The 22,865-nt window shown below is 29.2% G+C and overlaps 1 protein-coding gene across 1 annotated transcript; it reads right to left on the bottom strand.

Moving 5' to 3' along the window:
* Window positions 1–3,841: 3,841 nt before the first annotated feature.
* LOC115889700 (D-aspartate oxidase) lies at window positions 3,842–22,504 on the bottom strand. Its single transcript, XM_030909756.1, has 5 exons — window positions 22,153–22,504; window positions 12,343–12,466; window positions 11,975–12,274; window positions 8,547–8,783; window positions 3,842–4,047 (listed from the first exon to the last, which is right to left on the bottom strand). The coding sequence occupies exons 1-5, from the start codon at window positions 22,347–22,349 to the stop codon at window positions 3,895–3,897; spliced, it is 1,011 nt and encodes a 336-aa protein (XP_030765616.1). The 5' UTR covers window positions 22,350–22,504; the 3' UTR covers window positions 3,842–3,894.
* Window positions 22,505–22,865: the final 361 nt, after the last annotated feature.

Below are 22,865 nucleotides of genomic sequence, written 5' to 3'. Positions count from 1 at the left end.
CTTATTGTTGTTTTATTTTCCTTAGCTATCCTTTCAATCAAATCATTTTATTTTGTCCCACTTTTTTGGAGATCATCAAAAAATGTATCGTTTAGTTATTCCAAAAGCTTCATTTTTCCTTTATATGAGTTTTGCGATAAAACGCAAGGTTTTCGAGTTATTTATAAAAATTGGCAAAAAAATATGCAGTTTTTAGATGAAAAATCAACATTTTCAATCTTAAATAACTAGGAAAATATTAATTTCCTGAAAAAATGTTATATAACATTATATATAACACTAAAAATTAGGTGGACATTAATGAAAAAAGTGATGTTTCAGTATAAGTTACAAATTGGGACCCAGCTACCACCCCGACCCACCCTTGGTCTCACTTCTAATCTCATCAATGCCATTTTGAAACCATTGCCATTTTGAAGCTAAAAATAAAAAATGTAGATAATAAAAAAGACAATACAAAGATGTTTTACTAATCGTTCAGCCTAATTTTGCGATAACGCAAATTCTTCCTTATCATCAATTTTTTTACTTTCAACAAATAGGAGTGCATTTTCAATACTCTTCTGACAGATGTTCGAGGTATACCTGTGATTGATGCCAACTGGCGTGTTGATGCTTCTGGATTGACCGATACCTAACCAATAACTTCCATCTTCATTTCTTCATTCAGTACCCTGGGCCCTGTCTTTTTTTTATTTTTGACCGATCCAGTTTCTTGAAACTTTATAATCAAATCTCTAACATAAACGTAACATAACCGTTTCCAAATAGCACATACCTTCAGCACCATAAAGAAAAACTATTTGAATTCTTTCTTCCACAGTATAAACCATTTTTCTTTCAAATAAGCGAATCAAATAAAGGTTTAAAATAACACCAAATTTGCAAACGATTGAAAATCGATAGAAGACAGTGCAAAAACGCAAGATTTTTTAAGAAAACGTTTTAAGATTCCTGTTTGTTGAAAGTAAAAAAATAGATGATAAGGAAGAATTTGCGTTATCGCAAAATAAGGCTGAACGATTAGTAAAACATCTTTGTGTTGCCTTTTTTATTATCTACATTTTTTATTTTTAGCTTCAAAATGGCAATGGTTTCAAAATGGCATTGATGAGGTTAGAAGTGAGGGGGTGGCACCTAGGGGTGGTTTGAAAAATACCTCATTTGACTAATTTCACTGGGTCCCAACATCACTTTTTTCATTAATGTCCACCTAATTTTTCGTGTAAGGGGTAGTTTTTCAATTTCACCCTAAAAACTTTATGATCATCGTTTAGCATTTTTAATGGGCTTTCCAAAAAGGCGCCATAAATCGGGTGTTGCAATTTAAGATTTTCAAGTGAGTAGGGGTGCCGCCTAAGGGGTAGGTCGGGGTGGTCCAAAAAATAAGTCATATATATTTCCACTTGATATTATTCAGGGTTGTTCACCACATACGACACGGAATATTGTAGCTAAACGATTAGATTTTTACAAATTGTAAGTTTTGGGTTCGTTGAAGGACTATTAGAGCTAAAATTTAAAAATATTTTTACAAGATACAGAGTGTCCCAAATAAATAAAAAATATCAAAGTTGTATTTTTTTAAATGGAACACTCTGTATATTATTACATTTTTAGTTTCTACGATTAAAATAAAGGTAAATTTGATTAAGGTTTATTTCACTTAAACCTTACCGTTTTTGAAATATTTTCAATTTTGTGAAATTGCAGTATAAATTTTAAGGCTTCATTTCTCCAAAAGTATCAAAGTTTTTAATACTAAATATTTACTGAAATTTATTTATTGATCAGTTATTGTGTTGCAATAATAAAAGTTTTACTACCTTATACAGAGTGTCTAAATATTTATTTTAAATAATTATTAGCTTTAAACGGCAATAACTTTTTAAATTTAAATAGAACACCCTGTATATTTTATGAGAATCAGGTGCACAATTTAATTGTCTATCAAATTGTATTATACCATTTTTTAGCTATCTCTTCAAGTTTCCGTAGAAAATGAATTTTATTGTAATTTAGAACTCATTTATCAATATACTCATGGAATACTGACATTTTAGATTATTTTTAAAGATGTACTAAATTTTAAAAGAGTACATATACTAATATTGTTGATATAGTTTGTTTATTTCATTAAAAAATAAAAAACAACTGTTTAAATATTTGTTAAAGAGGATCAATTAATATGATTCCATTATTCAAACTACATTAATTGACTGTTTGCGTTGATTAATAATAATTGCTCCAAATACTAAAAAACTGAATTATGTATGTGTATTAGACAGTGTGGTAAAAAAACTAACACCTTAAAAATGATATTTCATTTTTTGACAAATGCTTATTTATAACAACAGAGACGTTCATTTTCATAACTTATTATTATATTGATTTCTGATTCAAATCTACATTTATTTGGAATAATTTATTAACGAACACAATTAAGTATGTAATTAATTAGTATTTGGGCGGAAATACTGGTAGTATATTTAATTAATGGTATACTCTTTTATAAAGATTTAAATAGTTTTCTTTTTGCATACATATGGGCTACATTTGTACATTTAGCATGTACATTTTGTACATTTGTTGTTTTATAAACAATGTAAAATGTCAATATTCCATGGGTATATTGATGTATATTGAGAAAATGCATTTTCTACGAAAACTTGAAGGGATAGGTAAAAAGTGGTATAATACAATTTGATAGACAATTAAATTGTGCATCTGATTCTCATAAAATATACAGGGTGTTCAATTTAAATTAAACAAGTTATTGCCGTTTAAAGCTAGTAATTATTTAAAATAAATTTTTAGACACTCTCTATAAGGTAGTATAATTTTTATTATTGCAACAGAATAACTGATCAATAAATAAACTTCAGTAAATATTTAGTATTAAAACCTTTGATACCCTCGGAGAAATGAAGCCTTAAAATTTATACTGCAATTTCACAAAATTGAAAATATTTCAAAAACGGTAAGGTTTAAGTGTAATAAACCTTAATCAAATTTACCTTTATTTTAATCGTAGACACTAAAAATGCAATAATATACAGGGTGTTCCATTTAAAAAAATACAACTTTGATATTTTTTATTTATTTGGGACACTCTGTATCTTGTAAAAATATTTTTAAATTGTAGCTCTAATAGTCCTTTAACGAACCCAAAACCTACAATTTGTAAAAATCTAATCGTTTAGCTACAATATTCCGTGTCGTATGTGGTGAACAACGCTGTAGAAGGTATTTTTTATTTTTTTGATATCTTTTTTGGTTTAAGAATTATAGCCATTGTAAGTTTTCAATAGCCCACCCTGTATATAAAGTGTAATTGACACCGCTAATTTATTCCACTAATTGCGAGGTTCTGAATGAAGCTTTAGATTTTACAAAACTCAAGTTTTTCTTAAATAGTATATTATAAGTATTTCACATATCTATTTTTAATAATCTTATTTAATCTGAACTTTCAATTTTATTAAATTTAATTTTCAAGTTGAACACCATGCATTTAGAAACATATATTTAAAAAATATTTCAATACATAATTATTTTTAAAAAGAAGAAATTCGGTCTAAAACATTATTTTCAGAAAAAAAAAACACTTCAGAACTTTTCTTGCTATTAGCTGAACTTATGCACCTGCATATTAAATTCTTCAGCACTAAAGTAACTCTACTTTCTAAAATTTAATAAAAAGATTAAAATGAAAAATATGCTAGAACTCTTCTGTCCAGTTTTTTGCTCTCCAGGATTTTTAAGAAAAATTTACAGATGTGAATTTAATTCTAAAATTGGTACTTCAAAGTCAACAAAAGCTGGTGTTAAATAAAAATTCCGTTATGTTTGTAAACATTGCGTTTAATATATCGCTTTTTTTACCCTTAACTTTTATAGTTTACTGTTTCCTGATAAAATTTCTTGAACTAATTCACAGGCGTATAACGAAGTTCCTGGGGCTGTGGTAACACCATATCCCCCATGCCCGTAGTTATGAACAATCTTGATCTTTTTACTATCTGTATTCAGTATTTCTTTTTCAACCTAAAAAAAAAGATTTACTATGATTATAGAACAAAATGTGACGGACATTGATGTATACCGGGTACATTTCGAAAGTGGTTCACTCCATAACTTTTTTATTTTTTCAGATAAAAAACGAGATTTGGTATGTTAATTTAGTATATGACATAAATTAGGTTTGATTGACTTATTCAATTGTCTTTTGTCACTACCTGTCTCACCGGAAATGACTACTTGTGATTTTTAAACGGCACCCTCGGTATATTTCTACTATATTCGATAAAAAATGAAACTCTGAATAGAATGACATATCATATGTAAACTTTTGACATTTTCTCAAAGACATTTTCTCAATTTTGACAAGGCTCAAACCAAAGCAATCAAAAATCATTCGTGCAACTTCGCGTCAAAGAAATAAGCATTTTTTACCGGCAGCGGCTAGATGCTTGAAATTCCAGCCGGTAAACACAACATTAACAAAAAAATTAACTTATTAATTTAATCAGCCCCCCCCCCTTTATTTGTAAACTTTAATACATCAAATATTTTCAATCTAATAAATCATTTAATGATGTAAATAAGAGGAAATTTCTCACACGGGTGGTCAAATTTTATAGTTTTCATTATGTTTGACTACATCATTAAAAAGGGTCTTCAAATACATCAATGTGATATTTGTCTAAAATTTGCAAAAGAATCCGAATCTCTGGATAACTCGAAATTATTTACCCATTTAAAAGCCTTTGATCATGAAAGTGGAAAAATTTTTTCATTTTATTTACAGGCTGGAAAAATTATTTATTTTAAATTTTGATGAGTTTTGCACTGAAGAAAACATTCAGAGGCTGTTTGATATAATGAAAACTATAGAATTTGACCACCCATGTGAGAAATTTCCTCTTATTTACATCATTAAATTATTTATTAGATTGAAAATATTTTATGCATTAAAGTTTACAAAAAATAAAGATTTATATAGTCGAAAAAAGTCCGATAGAACCAATAGAAAGGTACTATTTTGTCACATCTTTAATTAAATTTTGTTAAATAAATTAATTTTTTATACTATAAATATCTTTTTTTTTCCTAATCTCCTACGAGCTGATATAATATGACGAGCAATCTATTAAATTACTGTGAGATTATACAGAAAAGTCCACAGACTTCGAGACATAGGAAAATCAAGTCCATTTAGCGTGTGTCCAAATTTTGACAAGTTTTCAAAAATGACAGTTTTGTTTAGACTGACGTTTAATTTCACCTGACTTCTCGGTGAATGATTTCTTTTTATGGGGGTACATAAAATCTAAAATTTACGGCCATGAAGAAATTCAAAACTTGGAGCAGTTAAGGCAGAAAATATTTAATGCCTTTGACACTGTCACCCCTGATATGTTATCCAATGTGAGGAGGGGATTTTATGATCGTTTGGGTTATTGTTTAATGCAAGAGGGAGGCACTTTTGAACAATTTTTGTAATTTTTTAAATTTCATTATCCTGTTTTTTTACCGTTTACCCATTACCTACCTTGACGAACATGGGAAAACGAAGGTCCTTTTCAGGACCACAAATATTTTGATTGAGAAAATTGGTAACTTTTTTTTGGATTAAAAAACAAAAGTTGTTAATATATACCAATTTAAAAGTGTTTTGGTAGTTTTAATACACACTATGATATAAAATTTATTATTATTATAATGTACATTATTAATACTATTGTTCATTCGAAATGGCATTAAGGCCCAATTGCAACAATGATTTAAATTTTTCTTAAAGATAAGTAGAGCTTAGAATGGGCTGTATTTATATTTACTTTAATATTCACCTTAAATGAGGGAATTTGACTGATACAATTTTTGAATTTGAATTGTTTTTAATGATATTAACAATTTTAGTTCAATTTTTAATAAAATTTATTTAATATTAATAGAAATCCAAGGGATTTGAAACCTCTTTTAGCGATTTATAACATTCTCAAATGAATTACAGGTGCCCTTATTTTGAATGAAAATCACACAGCTTTTTTCATAGTCGCTGCAGTTGCTATAGCTATAAAAAACTAATTTTTTAAGGTGTGAAAATTGCGACACACGCTAAATAGACTTGATTTTTCGTATGTCTCGAAGTCTGTGGACCTTTTTGTATGCCTCGATAACATATTGGTGCAGATTATTTTCACCCAAACAAATAATAACCCAAACTATACATTGATGCGGATTGTATATGAACTCTTTCTGAAGGTCACAGAAACCTGAACGCGTAATTCGGTGTTCTTTCGCATCTGTTATAGGTAATTTGTGACGTAGGTTTCTTTCCGTGAAACCCGACAGCGGTCGGTGGCAATGCTATGAAAGAAGCCGGCATCTTTGATTTTTTGCGAAGTTATATAAAGATAAGGACACATTATTTTTTTTTTATTGAGGTGCTAGTATTTACACAGAAAATACATTATGAAGAGCGCTGTTGCCATATATTGGTATTAGTTGATATTAGCAAAGAATATTATTGTTTGGCTTTAGTTAGTTAGGGATAGTATGTCTATATATTTTGTATTTTTTTTATGAATATTCTGTTGTTACACTGCAATAATACTTGTTATTTTGGATGTAGGAAAATTATCTTTAATGTTTTTAAGCAAAGACTGGTTTAATAAAAATAATAATAACAGTAATAATTTGTTATATCTATTAACAACAAAATTTAAAATAATTTATTATAAACATTTTTTTTACGTAGTAGCAAAATATAAACAACAAATTAGATGTCAAAATTATTTATATTAGATCCTATTTAAAAATAATATAGTCTTTAAATTTTTTGGCAACGTTGGTTTATTAAATAATAATAATTGCAGAAATAATTTGTTATATTAACAACAAACTTTAAAATCATGAAATATAAATATTTATTAATGTTCTAAGCATGCAGTGTAATGGAAGGAAAATATAAATAAAAAATTAGAAATCAAAATTATTTATATTAGGTACTTTATATTACTATTTAAAAATAATATTTACTTTTACTGGCATTTACTTTAAAAAATAAATGAAATATTTCTTCGCAAAAAAACTACATGTAAGAGAATTAGCATAAACAAAATACAAATATCGTTAACTTTTTTTTAAATTGGCACGTGTATAACTTTCAATTTAATTTTCTCATCCAATAGTTTGAGTTCGATAACCACATTTACTTAACCACATTACTTAAATATGATTATTAAGTTCAACTAATTCATATTATTAAAACATCTAAAATACAAATATGTATTTTTAAAATCAATTCTAATATGTATTCTTTCCCATTAAAAAATAGACCGTATACCATATAAAATAAAATAATTGAAAAATCGGGCTATGGAAAATCACACAAATTTTCGGAAAATTTTTGACCACCTGCACACGCCCACAATCGACAATTAAAAAAACTACTATTTTAGTATTTTAAATATTTTAATAAACGCAAAAATATATTTATAAGGCGAAGTTATAAATGTATTTATAAGGCGAAGTTATAAAAATTTGGAAGAACTAATAATGCACTGACGCACACAAAAATCAAACGAATACTAAATTTTATTTATCAAAAGCATTCGATAGTCGTGGTTCAACGATAATCATTTAGTCGCACGGCGAGATTGTCACATATGCTTTAGTATACAAATGAATGAATGATTTTATTCGAATAAAACCATTCGATAGTTGAAATCATTCATTCAGTAACCATTCGATAGTCTAATTCATTCGATAGTTCCCATCGCTAGTAGAAACAGTCACTACTATTGAAAAATCCAGTGGCGGTGTTATTGTATTGTGTTTTATATCTTTAACTTGATTTGTGGTTATTGTAATTAGTACACGCGTTTTAACAAATATTACTATATTTGGCAAATGACTAAACAAAATGTAGGTACATTTAAAGTAAAATAATATTATAAACTTTACTGGAAAATATTATAAAAATTCCTGATATATTTTTATGAAACACCGCACGCTCGTGGATATTTTATGGATGAAATCGGTCACGATTTTAGAAAATTGCGATCCCCTTACCGTTGCCCCGTTGTTTCAGATCCATTTGTCAGACTGTACCTTGTACGTATGATACTGAAATATTCGGATTTATTTAAAAAATTATATTAATAAAATTCAATTTTTATTTTTGACACGACAAAGAATTGCAATTTTATAAAATAAAAATTATGCGCCTTTCGGATTTTTAAACATTTTAGAGGTTACTAGATATTTCGTAATAAACATGCAGCTGCTATATTAAAAATATTTTGTGGTTTGTTGCTGCATAATCGAGTAATTTCCAAGTATCGAATGGACGAAGGAACGAAGCAAAGGGAAAGAAGAAACGAAATGAAGTGACGAAGTGAAGTAACGCTGCAAAGGGATGAACAAACTTTAAAATCATATACATAGGAGCGAAGTGTGAGTATGGGGCTTTAATGTTAAACGCTGGTTTCATACCTTTGTCCGTCACTTTTATAACTTAATCGAAATAGAGAACTTACCCTAACAATGCCTCTATGTGGTCTTAAGCCAACTTTGTGAGATATTACTTCGGCACCTTTTAAACTTGGAACTAGGGCTTCGCACTGATCCTTAATCTTTAAGCTGTCGTATTTATTTACACTTAAATCCCAAGATTCGTACTGTCTACAACCTCCAAGTGTTACTAAATCTATTCCTGGAAGTACGTAGGTATCGAGATCTCCATAGAAGAATGTCTTAATCCAGGGTGCTTTAACCTAAATATATTTATTATAAAGTATTAGCAAAATTTAAAGAATATAAATATATCAGTTGACCCACTCTTCGCCCGTATCAAAATTCCTTCCGCCGCTCCCCGCCTGTCTTGTAGACTTGGGTCAGTCTACATCCGTTGCTCGACGTGTACACAGCATTCCAAGTTTATTTTAGTTTTGATCGGTCCGACGCATAGGGTGAACCAAAAATAGTGTTTTAGTTGTTTTGTTCGAATTGTGAATAAAATGTCTACTAGAAATATTTGTGCAGTGGATGGTTGTGAAAGTAGAATGACAGACAATATATCGTTCTTTAGGTGCCCAAAAGATGAAGGAAGGTATGTGTTTATATAGTATAGGATATTAAGTATATAATAATTAAAGTATTAGACATATTAAGTATATTATAATTATGGAAACCTAACTATAAATAAATTGTTTTAAAAATATACATATAAATTAAGAAAAGATTTTACCCGAAATATGCACAAAATATTTACTTTTAACAATGAGTTTATTATTTTAGTAGATATTTTAGAGTATCTAGTAGTAGATACTTTATTATCTTTTGGATTTAGCAGTATTTACCGGTTTGCAAAGTGCATATTAAATAATTTTTTTAAGATATTTGCATTTTTTTAAATAGCATATTTTACTTTTTAGATGTGTGTATTTAACTTTAACTCCCTACCTTGAAAGTCCAAATTTTATCGTCAGGTAATAAAAATACGCGCATACAACTTGTTCTGCTATTGACAAGTTTTTTAGAGTTTTTACTAAATTTTATGTAACAGTAAATATAACAATTGACGAGCACATGGGAAAAACGATGAGTATCCAGAAATGGGGATAAATGTTCAGGAAACTGTTTTTTTTTTAATTCAAATTACGCATGGACTTTTATATCCGAGTTAGGTACCAAAAGGTGTAGCCCCCCATTTATATTTCTTAAGTTATAGGATGTTTTGCTTTTTAGCTGTTTGCATTTAACTTGTATTATCTACCTTTTTATAAAAAAGGTAATAAAAAGTACTTGGATACAACTTGTCTTGACACTGTCAATTTTTTTTCAGTTTTTACTAAATTTTATCGAACAGTAAAATTTATTACACAATTAACTACTAACAGTCATAATTACTGTTCATGATAATCATAAAATTTAGAAAAAATTCCAAAAAATTGACAATGGCAACACAAGTTGTATGCAAAGGTACTTTTATTACCTTACGATAAAATAGCACTTCCGCTGCACCCGGTAAACATACAAATTTTTTGTCACCTCGAAGGGTCACGGGCCGCCTTTGAAGTCAAAATAACAATAAAATTCCCTAGAGTGAGCCAACTGGTATATATTCTTTAAACTGTAGTATGAGTGGTCAGCGAGACAACGTGTGGTCTTGGTCTTGGTCTTACACGAAAATAAGTTTCCCATACAAGTTCAAAAGAGATAAATATTTGACGTGAAGGCGCGGGTTTCAAAAAATATAAATTTTATTTTCATGTCACATGAAATAAATTATCGATTTTTATTCAGCCAGCAATAGACTCGGCCTCTAATATATAAAAATAATTGTTTTTTATACTAAAAATAAAAACAAAGCTTTTTTAGCTAATTTTTGGTTATGTTACTTTTATTCTCTTATCTATAGTTACTTTTCATTTTTTTAGGATTATGCGTCATTAGCGCCAGTTGGTGAACCCTTATTCTTCCCATTTTTGTGACAACTTTTTCAAATAGTCCCACTCCATAAGTCTCATAAGAGATATTTCTCCTCATCTCTACACTCAATAGTTTATTTATGTTAAGTTTGTCTAACGAGAAAATTCCTGACAGCGAGAGTTGTTTTCTGTCAATTTCTATTTTCTGTCGTTGACTGGACAGACTTTAAAGGGAAAATTAAAATCATCATCAACACATTTAAACTATATCTAATAACAATAAAAATAAATAGCAAACCAGGACATGAGATTTTGCTGCAGGTGTTTTGTTCGACCGTCTTCTGTAATGGACAGACGGGGCAGTTTTTGAACATTTCTCGCGGAATTCATTAACTCAGTGGGGGTGAAAGATACCCTCTCATAACTGCTAGGTATTTATAATTCTTGTCTAGATTATACGGAAGAATAAGAAACCTTTATTCTTCCGCAAATATATCCATAGGATTAGATCCATGGGCACTAAGTCAGGCGGCCTCGACGACCAACGGCTGGGATCTTGGTTAGCTATTATTCAATTAACCTTGAAATTGTCTGCATAAATTTGCTGATAACTTCAGCGTTCAGAGGCGGTGCGTCGTCTTGCTGGAAAAATATGTTTTCGAGTTCCATTAAGGGCATATCATCAATAAAGGATCCAAAACCTACTAGTTAAAAGTGGCGAACTTTAAAAAATTCCGTATTTCCAAGGGGATTATAACAAAATATCAAGTGTGCTATCTTTTTGGAAACGTAATTTTAAATACTTTTCAGCTAATTAAAAATATAGAGGGTGTCCCAAATAAAAAATCAATTTTCCTGTTGATAACTCTTAAATTATTAATTTTAAAAAAATTATACTTGAACCATTAAATTCTACGTAAAAATGTGCTTTGGGAATGTTTTCATAGAAATACAACATTTTTTGTAGCAAAAAAGTTACAGCGATTTGTTAAAAATGCACATTTTTTAAAAACACCCCGAAACGGTAACAGATATTGATGTGCGGTTTTCACAGATATTGATGTGCTTTTTTCACCATCATGTTTTTGATGAAAATTGAGCTCCAGACACCCATATTAGTTTTCGTCTATCTCTTATAGAAAAGGGTGTTTCCATTTAAAAGCGTCGAATTTGACCCACCCTGTACATGCGTACATGCCTTTTGTATAAAAAATATTCCAGAAATAACCCACATGTACGTCCATGGTAGATATGCCGACACATTTTTCGCATTAAAATATGTCGCACTTATAACTTTTAACTTTCTCAAAATTTCATTCTAATCTCTAAAAATACTTGAAAAAAAATATTATGATAAATTTAAAAAAAATTAACCCTACCTACTAGCTACAAAATAAAGCAAAATCGGACCTATGTAATGATATGATATGTATATGATGTAATGAAAAAATAAATCTTATTTTTAAGTGGGGAATCTCCCCACTAGAGATGGCACATGTTTTTGAAACACTCTGTATATCTTTATACCTCTATACCTTTATCACTTGTCCTCTAATTGGAACGACTTGATAATCGTTACAAAGGAATCTTGATCCTAAACCTGTACAGTTCACCACCACGTCATAACTGCCAACTTCTTGTAAAGACTCAATTTTTTTCTGTATAATTTTACCATTATTACTTTTAAACTTGTTTATAGCCCATGGTATATAGTAAGAGGATTGTGTTAAAACCGTAGTAAAGAAGGATCCATACTTCCAGTTACCAGGACACAGTTTCAACTCTTTTTCGGTAGCAGCACGGTACACAGGACATAATTTTTCGATATACCGATTCTGTAAAAATAAAAAATTAAAAAAATGTGTTTTTTAATTTAAAATTGCCTTAAACTAATGAAATTTACCCTAACGGCTTGGGAATGCTGGCTGGAAAATATGTATCCAGATAATTCGGTAACACCTGCTCTGGCTCCTTCGGGACTTCTTCTAATTTCATCCCAGTAAGTGTATGAGTCGTTTATCCATTTTCTTAAATTAAATGATAAGTACAGTATGAAATATACGGCTAATATCAAGAAAAATGAAACCACTTATTAGAATTACTAAAACGTGGAGTTATGGTCATAACTTAGTTGATGGTATCATTACATCGCAGATCTAATCTGTTAATGACAGGCTTGAAAAGTAAACATGTTATTTTTATACCCTGAAAAAATTAATTAGCCTTGTAATGTGTGTCAATCTGTAGTGTAACAACCACTGTAATGTTGGCCAATTGTATAACAAACAATTTAAATGAAAGAAAGGAACCTACGTTGTGTTAAATATTTTTTATTGTAATTACCTTTACTGCGACGTTGTTTACGGGCCTTGCTTAGACAGGGTCGATAGAACTAGAGTTGAGATGGTTCAGAGGAGCTGCTTAAGATTTATCTATGATGTCAGGAAATATTGTCGCGACCCAGTTTTAGAGGGTTGCGGCTAGGGACGTTTTAGGTATCGAAGATCATTAAAACAATCAATATATATAAAAACAAAATATAAATTTATTAAAGAATTAAATACATTAATTTAGGTAGGAGAAATGTCAAGCAGAATACCTTTTGACCAATAAAATATACTTAGAGAAAATATATAAAAAATATAAACTTACTTTACTGTCATTATGATACTTGGAGAACTCAACTCAACTGAACAGCATGACTTCTTCATTCGTTCTCCCCGAGAGCCCCCGACTCTTCTCTGATTTACTTTTTAATTATTCTCCCATATTGATATTTACAACAATAAGAATTAAACAAAGTTCACCTTCAGATCTTAGGATGACGTCAACTTGTTCTAGTTTAATTTTCATTGTGCAAATATTACGTTTATAGAAATATACTTTATTTAATATACTGGGTGATTTATTTTAATGATAAATACTTAAATTCTTGCTCTTGACATTTCCCCCGGTCCTGAAAAAGCTGGTCCCCAGCGTTAAATATAAAGAAAATAATGAGATTAAAATAAATTACGTTTAAATATAATAATAATTAAATTGCAATAACAAATAAAAATAGTGTAATATTTTTACACGAAATAAATAATAAAATTGAATACTCATAACATAGATAATATGTAATATAGGCAATGCAATATAGTTATAATAATAATGAAAACAAGATTTAGTGGAACTGTAACTTAAAATATTAATTCAATTAATTTTCTTGTACTCTTTAACCCTTTACATTAATAAAAAGAATCTTGATACCACTTGTACTCTTGGGAGCAAATCTTCTGATAGAGCATCCAATGAACTTTTTTGGGGGTGCCTCTATCTATCAGCTAAGCAATGAACACCAGCTTCTACCCTTGCCTATAATCCATGTTTTCGTATTTGCCTGGGTTTTTCTGTTGTTTTTCATTTCCATTTCGCATTAATGTGTTAATATCATATGCGTTGAAGGTCAATGGCGCTAGAACGACGACTTTTAAACTTGCAGAATCAGCATACTGTCCATTTGTTTCTTGTTTACTATGACGTTTCTTTGTTTATCATTCATTTAATTCTGACAATAAACGTTCTATCCAATATTTTACTTATGGAGTTTTTTAATTTCTGATCATTTCTGACATCATGTGGATGCTGGATTGTAGTCGGGAGTTAACGTACATGTCTTTCTACTGTCTATAAGTGTATCCTGGTTACTTATATAGGGATTTAAACAAATTTCAAATAGTGCTCAATTTCCATATCATTCTATACTATTCCATTCCATAGTAATACGTGGCAAAAAGAGCAGGCGGCGTGTTTAACATTACCTTCGGTGGATAGAGCAAACGTCTGTCGCTGGAATGAACGGCTTCATCATGTTCTCTGTCTTGGTGTGGTATCGGTAGATATACAATTTTTGATAAATTATGATGAGGAGTTAAAGAGTAAAGCATTTTTTAAGCTTAAGCTTTCCATAAAAAATAAAATGTAAAATATTTGAATTAGTTTAGCCTAAATCGTTAATCTAAGAACGTTATAAATTTTATGATATCAAATGTTTTGTGCTTCTTAGCTTTTTTTTTTAACGTAAGAAATATAAGAACATCAAATTTTTTATGTATTTGTTTTATTTGTAATGAAACGTTTTTATAATTAGCTGTTATAAGATATATTGACTAATCTAAAATAAAAATTAAATCCATTATAATCAAAAATAATATTTCTAAAATTGAGAAAGTTTAATACCTTAAATTTTAAAGATAAAGTGTAATTCATAACACATAAACATAAAATAAATAATCTATTAATTAAAGATCTTTTTAATTAAAGCGGTTTTTTTTTTCAAAATTTAGCTATATTTTTAATTTAGTTAGCTTCAGCAATTAGGAATATGTAAATAAATAAATTAAGGTTTATAAAAGAATTTATAATAAATTGTTTTTAAAGACTTGTCTTGGGATTTTTGTTCTATCCGCTACAATACATGTCTGCTATCTCCTTCCTAATGGTGAAAAATTCTTTACGAAAAGGCTCATGGCTTTTAATTGCACTTGCAATTTATTGTAAACATTCGGGCATTGAAACACCGTACTACCTTTATACATATTATATAATATTAAATAAAAATATTTTTAACAGGCTCGGGAAAATAATAGCTATATAAGCTAAACTAGTACCTTGAAAACAATCACGTTGATTAAATAAAATATTGGGCACACTGGGCCAAGAACAATTACGTGACGTTGATACTAGTAAAATAAACATAAAAAAATCATCAGAAAAATCATCCGAGCTAAAATCTGGACCAACGAACGGGTCTAACTAGACAGATAAAATTAAACCTCACAAAAAAGTCACATTTTGACATGTTGAAATGTGCTTTAAGGTGTCATTTTATCGTAACTTGCCACTCAATCTTTCACCAGGAGATAATTGTAGTTGGGTCTAAAATACTATACCTCTGAACTTACTTTCCATAAGAATTATTGTTATTTTTTATTATTATTCAAAAGTACTTTTTGTAATTCCTCAATTTTCCATTGTTTATCAATAAATCCGTGTGTTAGAAAATGTCATCTTGATCAACCTAAAAAATGCTAACAAGAATATTATATTAGTATTAGTTATTTGCGGATTATTAGTCTTTATTTTTATTAAAAATATATAGTTTCAACTTATGTTAAAATTACTACTACTAAAGTTTCGTCCTAAATTCTACCTAATCACTTTTCTTTTTCAAGTGCCTTGAATTCTCGCAATTTTCATATTTCCTTAATACAAAATTTGACCCAATTGATGAACCCAAGGAGGGTGACTAGGATGGATAATAATATCTTCTGGTTCCTTGGCATTAGGCTGCCTGGATATCATATCCTTTAGTCTATCATGTCTTTTTCTGTCTGCGTATTTTGTCCGAGGTATTTTATAATTTATATCAACCGTAGGCTCAAATTTACTTACGGTTCTATTAAAAGGGCGTTTCGTGTACACATTTTGTAATCGGTTTTTCATCTGGAGACCACGAAATCGTCTTTTTCTTCCTACTCGAGGCTCGTTCCTACTGGCTAGCGCCAAATCCAAGTGTTAATATTTTATTTTTGAGAGGGTATTCTGATCATCCCCAATATGTGTACTCTCTATTTGGCTAGTGAGGACACTCCGGTCATTATCTATCTGGGAATGTGCTTCAACAATAGTAAAAACATTTTCATCATATCTAATTTCTTTCGGGGGAGGTTCCAATTCATTTTCCACGTGTACGGTGGCATAATTGTCCATATTTGAAATACAGTCCTCTTCTGACATAGTTAACACATTTTCGACATGATCAACATGAGTTTCATATGGGAGAGCGTCCTGTTGACCATATTTTATTGTATGATTGTGCTTGATTTTGCTATTATTATTCTCTTCGTTATTGTTTGGTGATTTTGTTGATTTAGTATACTTTAAATGACCTGTATGATTTTTATATGAGCCATAACTATTATTAGTTTTTCTAAAACTTGTTCTGCCTTTTGAGTTCTCAATTTTTTTATTAAAATTGCCATTATATGAATCATTAACTGACCACCTATTCCTGAAATCTGAATTGATTCGCTTTGGTTGTTTTTCATTACGGATATAATTATGACAATAATAATCATTCCGGGAAAATGCTGACATTTGAGACTCTAAAAATATATCTTTTAAATCATTTAATTTGTGAACTATGTTTTTTAAACTTTCAAAATTCATATTTTCTGTAACTAAAAGATAATAATATTTATTATATGATTCATGTAGACCGTTTTCAAATTGTTCTCTAAAAAAATCAAAATTTACTTCACTATCAATTTCGTATGCAATCGACAATAAATCATAATAGTAATATTTTATATCTTCATTTTCACCTTGTATACGGGTACGAAATTTAGATTTTAGTTTACGAAATGGATTTTCACCACCAAACTGCTTAATAAAATCGGTTTTTAAATCCTGCCAATTTTTATTAAAATTATCCTTGTTGTTAACATATTTCTTAAACCAAACTAATGCAGCATTTTCCAGGTAACAATTTAAATATTTTATTTTAAAAGCGTGGCTCCAACCATTCTTATCGGTTATTCTGTCATATTTTTGAATGAAAGACACCGGACAATCGAATCTAGGGTCAAAATTAGGTGGCTGTATAAACTCAGGCAGAACAGGTGTTTTATTAAAAAACATCATGAATATAGGTTTGCTAATTTTTAATTTATATTAAAATTCAATATAGAATTTTTAAGTAGAGTATAAATAATTATCGCCCACTACATATAACATGAAATAGAATACAAATTATTTTTCAAATCCAAACAAAAAGGAATTTTGTCTATGTAAGCACTCTTTAGATATTTTTATAACACAATTGCAGTAAATAAAATAGTAACTAAAACTTATATTTGAATATAGAAAACAATTACCTATATGTATTTGCGCGTATAGTATTTCAGAAAAAAAAGTCATTGAAATTATAATAATTATTCCAATAAACTAAAATAAATAAAAATGTTTGAATTAATATATTTTTCATTTTACTGTTAAAAATAGAAAGATACGTTTTTGATTTTAATATAATAATTGTTCATGATAATTGTTTATAGCAGTAAATATTTTGCAATATATTTAAAATATTTTAGGTTTTGTGTTGGAAATTTATTACGACTCGCGAAAAAAAATAGTTATTTTAGCAATTACATAAAAAATATAACCATCGTTTTGGTAAAAAAAATACACGAAGAAAAGTTATGTATGAATGAATATTAAAAGGAATATTTCGTTCAACGATTAAAAATATCGAATAGTAGTTATTAGAGGTTGAAAAAAATAGAAATAATTGTAATAGGATATATTGCTTAAGTCGAAAAATTTGTAAATAAATTAAAATATATGTAAATAAGTGTATAAATCATCATCAAAGTAAGCGTTCAATTTACTGGTCAAAAGATAATATAAAAATTTAAAAAATACATTGATTGTTGCTAAAAAAATTAAAGACTTTATTAATTTAACATTTTCATAAAAAAATAAACGCGTCTCGTAGGTACGCGAAATTGTTAAAAAAAAACACGGCGCCTCCACCACATGTCGCGACCCAGTTTTAGAGGGTTGCGGCTAGGGACGTTTTAGGTATCGAAGATCATTAAAACAATCAATATATATAAAAACAAAATATAAATTTATTAAAGAATTAAATACATTAATTTAGGTAGGAGAAATGTCAAGCAGAATACCTTTTGACCAATAAAATATACTTAGAGAAAATATATAAAAAATATAAACTTACTTTACTGTCATTATGATACTTGGAGAACTCAACTCAACTGAACAGCATGACTTCTTCATTCGTTCTCCCCGAGAGCCCCCGACTCTTCTCTGATTTACTTTTTAATTATTCTCCCATATTGATATTTACAACAATAAGAATTAAACAAAGTTCACCTTCAGATCTTAGGATGACGTCAACTTGTTCTAGTTTAATTTTCATTGTGCAAATATTACGTTTATAGAAATATACTTTATTTAATATACTGGGTGATTTATTTTAATGATAAATACTTAAATTCTTGCTCTTGACAATATGAATCCGTTTCGTATAGGCTTGGAGATGCCGGGTGGTTGAATATGGTTAAGAGACGGGAGCTACACTCGATGGTTTTGTTTCATATGATCATATTAAGTGGATCCCCTCCCTATCTAACCAATAAGATAGTGTTTAGAGAGGATGTTCATACGTTGAATTTAAGATTTAGGGGACTTATCTCTCCGCCACTATACAAGACGGCTTTGTTTACGCGATGTTTCTCTTACCAGGTTTTTAAACTTTATAACGGTTTTCCACCTTGTCTGAAAGTCTTACAAAAACATAGCTTTAAAAGTAAACTTAAAAATATGCTAATGACTCTTCCCTCTTAGAACATAATATACCTACTGAATTATATGTATTGAGTTTCTTTTTCACATTTTGTTCCCGTTTACTTACTACTAAGGGCTGAATTGTTTTCTATGGGCTTGGGTTGTATTATTATGTATTATGTATTTTTTTTAACAATTTTAAAAAAATGTCAATGTTTAAAAGTGTTTAAATATTTTATTGGGTCTGAACTAGATCAATTTTTATTGCTTTCAGCTTCCTTTTTGCAATTAAGATTAAAATGGTATTATATACTTTTTTGTATTATCCTTATTTTTATTTATTTTATTTATTTTTGTCATATTGTTGAATTGCAAATAAAGTTATTATTATTATTATTTTTTTTTTTTCACAGCACTTTTGCTGGGTACGGCCAATGTTCGCGGGGTCTTTATAGACCAACGCGACCATCTGTTGCCAGTATACGTCTCACGGTGTGACAGGTTGCCAGAATGACAGCTTTTTGTGAGATTGCTACAATTTGCTTCGGGTTGCGTATGCTGATAGCCTTAAGATTGCGGGGTAAGTACTTATCTACTAACCCATTACATGATATTATTATAGGATATATTTCCACCTTTTCCAACTGATACATTCTCTTTATCTCATCCGCGAGTTCTTGGTATTTCAGGACTTTCTCCATTCTTGATTTTCCTACATTTTCGTCTGCTGGAATTTGTATATCTATTACTTGCGCCTTTCTTTGCTTCTTATCAAAAACTAAGATGTCTGGTCGATTGTGACTCACCGTCCTATCCGTTGTTATAATTAGGTCCCATAGGATCTTCCACGATTCGTTTTCTAGTACCGTCTGAGGCTGGTATTTGTAGTATGGGACTTTTGCAGTAAGGAGCCCCATTTGTACACAGAGTTCCTGATGTATTACGCCTGCAACTTGGTTGTGCCTGTTTAGGCACAACCAAGTTGCTTATTATTTTTATTATTATTATTATTATTATATCAAAATTCAATTTCTCATGTCAAAAAAAGCCTAGACACAAATTTTCTAGATGTTTTTTTTTTATTTTTGTGACTATAGTTGAAATTGTTTCGAAAAAAAAACAAATAAAAATGTGACTTCTACACCCTGTATCTCCGAAACTAAAAATCTTTACGGACATTTTTACTCGTTTTAATCTGCAGATTATGCTAAAGAAGTTTTCCGAATACAATTCGAACCACCCGGTATATCCCTTATAACCATTTAAAAATAATAACATTTTTAGCAGTACTTGTGTGTGTATTAGAAAGGTTTATTGTTAGAATAGCCCATAATCTAAAAAAAATAATTTGGTTTTTAACATACAGTAGCTGCTTTAATTAAATATCAGACTATACAGGGTTAATTACAATGTAGGGTAGACGCACCATTTGTGGCCATTGACCCTGTTGTAGCCACTTCTTTAAAAAATCTTAAAAATTAAGTTTTTTCACGTCATTGTGACAACCGTGCATCTATAATTTTCTAAATTGATATATCCAGCGCCATATGCAATAGAAAATATTCGAATTTAGTGTAAAAGTCGGCCGTTAGACCAAAAAGTAGTAGCACATATTTACTAGATTCTGTTTTCTTAACCCATTTCTTAAGGATAGCTAGGTAAGTAGAACTCAAATTATTAACAATAATCTGTATTGGGGTATTAAATTTATTATATTCAAATAAATAATATTTAAGATTTATTTCTGTGGCCACAAAAGGTGTAATTAAATTTTAATTATGTTCTACTTGTAGCCAGGTTATGGCCAAAAATGGAGCAATCCAAATCTATTTGTGGCCACATATTATTTAGCTTTATGTGCAAACAACGGACAACATAATATGAAGAACATTTTATTTGTTATTATTCAGCTTTTAATAAAAACTGAATAATAAATAGTACCTAATTATAATAATATCCCAAATACAATTATCGGATTACCAAGATTACCAATCTGAACATATACCGTCATCAAGTTTTCCTTCAGATGAGAAAACGATTATAGAAAATAATATAGATATAGAACTAAATGGAATAAATACGAACGAATGCGATAAAAATAAAAATTATGAGAATTCAAAGGAAGATGATTCAGGACCACTAGACCAAACCATGCAGGAAAAGGACTAGTAGACATAATTATGAACTTAAGGATGATGCCCGGGAAGATGTTAATCTTTAAAAAGAAAAAGGCTACATCTACCATCAGTTATTACGTATGATAAGTGGATTGAATTAATGAAGGGAAAGGAGAAAAAAACAAAACTGGCAATGAAAACTTTACAAAAAAGAAAATAATTAAAATAAAATTTAAAGAAAATAAAGATCTTTCTAGTAGAAATAAAAAAGAGAAACCAACGCCAGCTTAAACTTCTGTAACATCTGCTGAATTAAATATAGGAAATTTTATTATTTTAAAGTACGGGAATCAGTTGAATCTAGGAAAATATTACAAATTGAAAATAATGAATATTATGTTGAATATTATAACTGCACAATGGTTCAAATCTGCGGCAATTGGAAGTAAAAATGACTTGCTTTGGTACAAACTGAGTGTTATAACAATGAAAATTGATGAATCTAAAAAAGTCAATTCAAGAGAAATAAATGGTGGTTACCTGAACTAACAAATATTCAAGAATATTCTGATAAATTAGTGTACTTTTCTTATTGTTCCTCACAGTAGTATTAATATGTACCTAATTTTTATTTAACATTTGTATAACAGATAAAAAACAAAATAAGGTATTAGGTATCACTTGATTTGTTTTAAGAATAAACGTTCATGTTTTTTTATTGTTAAAAATATAAACAATTAAGTACCAAATGTTTCTTTTTATGTCTTTTTTTTTAAGAAAGTAATAAATAAAATATTATTATTTGCTTAGTTATCTGCGAAATTCAATATAGAGAATATTTTTGCAAGAATGTGGCCACAAATGGTAGCAAATGTGGCCACATTTGGCACAAGGTGGCCACAAATGGGAAAAATCGTATGTTTTCATAAAATAATTATTTTCTGTTTATTAAGAACACAAATCTTTACAATAAAAGCTGATTTTGAAAGAAAATTGTTTGGAGAAGCACCAAAAATTTTGTTTTATCTCCAAAATTAACTAAAAATATTTTTTCTGATAAGTCAAACTCTAAAAATCCCTTAACCTGGCCACAACAGGTGCTTCTACCCTAGATAGCTTTTATTGAAATTTGTTTTTATATGTTTACTCTTGACTTTTAGAAAATGTTAAATATGTCAAAAACCTGTTTACATTTTAGCCACAAGCTCTTCTTTATCTTATATTTCCCTATGGTATAAACTTACTGTGTGATTTCTTGCGTTGGTCCACAAAAACTGGTTCCAGGCCTAAAAACTCCTGCCGCAACATAACTTGTAGTATCCTCGTATACGTGCTCGGCTAAAATTTCGATTTTCGCATGTCTAAAACGTTTCTGTAGCTCCACCGCTGTGGTAACGCCAACTACGCCTGCGCCAAGTACCGCAATATTTAAATCGGTCATTCTCGTTTATTTTCTCGTAATTTACGCGGTATTTTTCTATACGGCTTACGACAATTTTGCTATTATTACAATAATTGTGGCGTAGTGTACACAAACGCTGCGATTAAATAATGTTCGTACGACCGCCTGCTTTCTCAAGTACCGAAGTTCAGACTGGTTTATTATTGAAACATTTAAATCACAGAGATAAATTTATTTTAAAAGCAGAACCGTAATTGAAAAATTATGATGTGGTCGGTTCAAATAAATAAATGCCTTTATTGTCAAAAATTTTTTCAATTTATAAACAAAGGTAAAGTAAACAAAGTAAACAAACAAACAAAGAGAATACAAAACAAGTATACAAATTATATTGTCAGTCTTCTTGTTTAAAACAAACATTTATAAATGTTTACAATGTCAAAGAATAAAAAAATAAAAATAAGATTCAAAAATATTTAGTAAGTTTATAGCTCGGTTTATAGTAAATATAATAATATATTTTATTCTGTAAACTTTCGTAATAGCAAACATTAG

The sequence above is a fragment of the Sitophilus oryzae genome, unplaced genomic scaffold, assembly GCF_002938485.1.
Source record: "Sitophilus oryzae breed Bouriz unplaced genomic scaffold, Soryzae_2.0 scaffold_829_pilon_pilon, whole genome shotgun sequence".
Lineage (NCBI taxonomy): Eukaryota > Metazoa > Arthropoda > Insecta > Coleoptera > Curculionidae > Sitophilus > Sitophilus oryzae.
Note: the sequence above shows the minus strand (reverse complement) of the source record. Positions and strands in the feature narration are given on the sequence as shown.

What these genes read in the sequence shown, in the direction of transcription:
- LOC115889700 (XM_030909756.1), bottom strand. Translation starts at nt 22,349, where the DNA reads ATGACCGATTTAAATATTGCGGTACTTGGCGCAGGCGTAGTTGGCGTT. An exon ending in AGCATTCCCAAGCCGTTAGG is followed by an intron (nt 12,275 to 12,342) that starts GTAAATTTCATT and finishes TTATTTTTACAG; the next exon opens with AATCGGTATATCGAAAAATT. An exon ending in TTAGAGGACAAGTGATAAAG is followed by an intron (nt 8,784 to 11,974) that starts GTATAGAGGTAT and finishes AAATATATTTAG; the next exon opens with GTTAAAGCACCCTGGATTAA.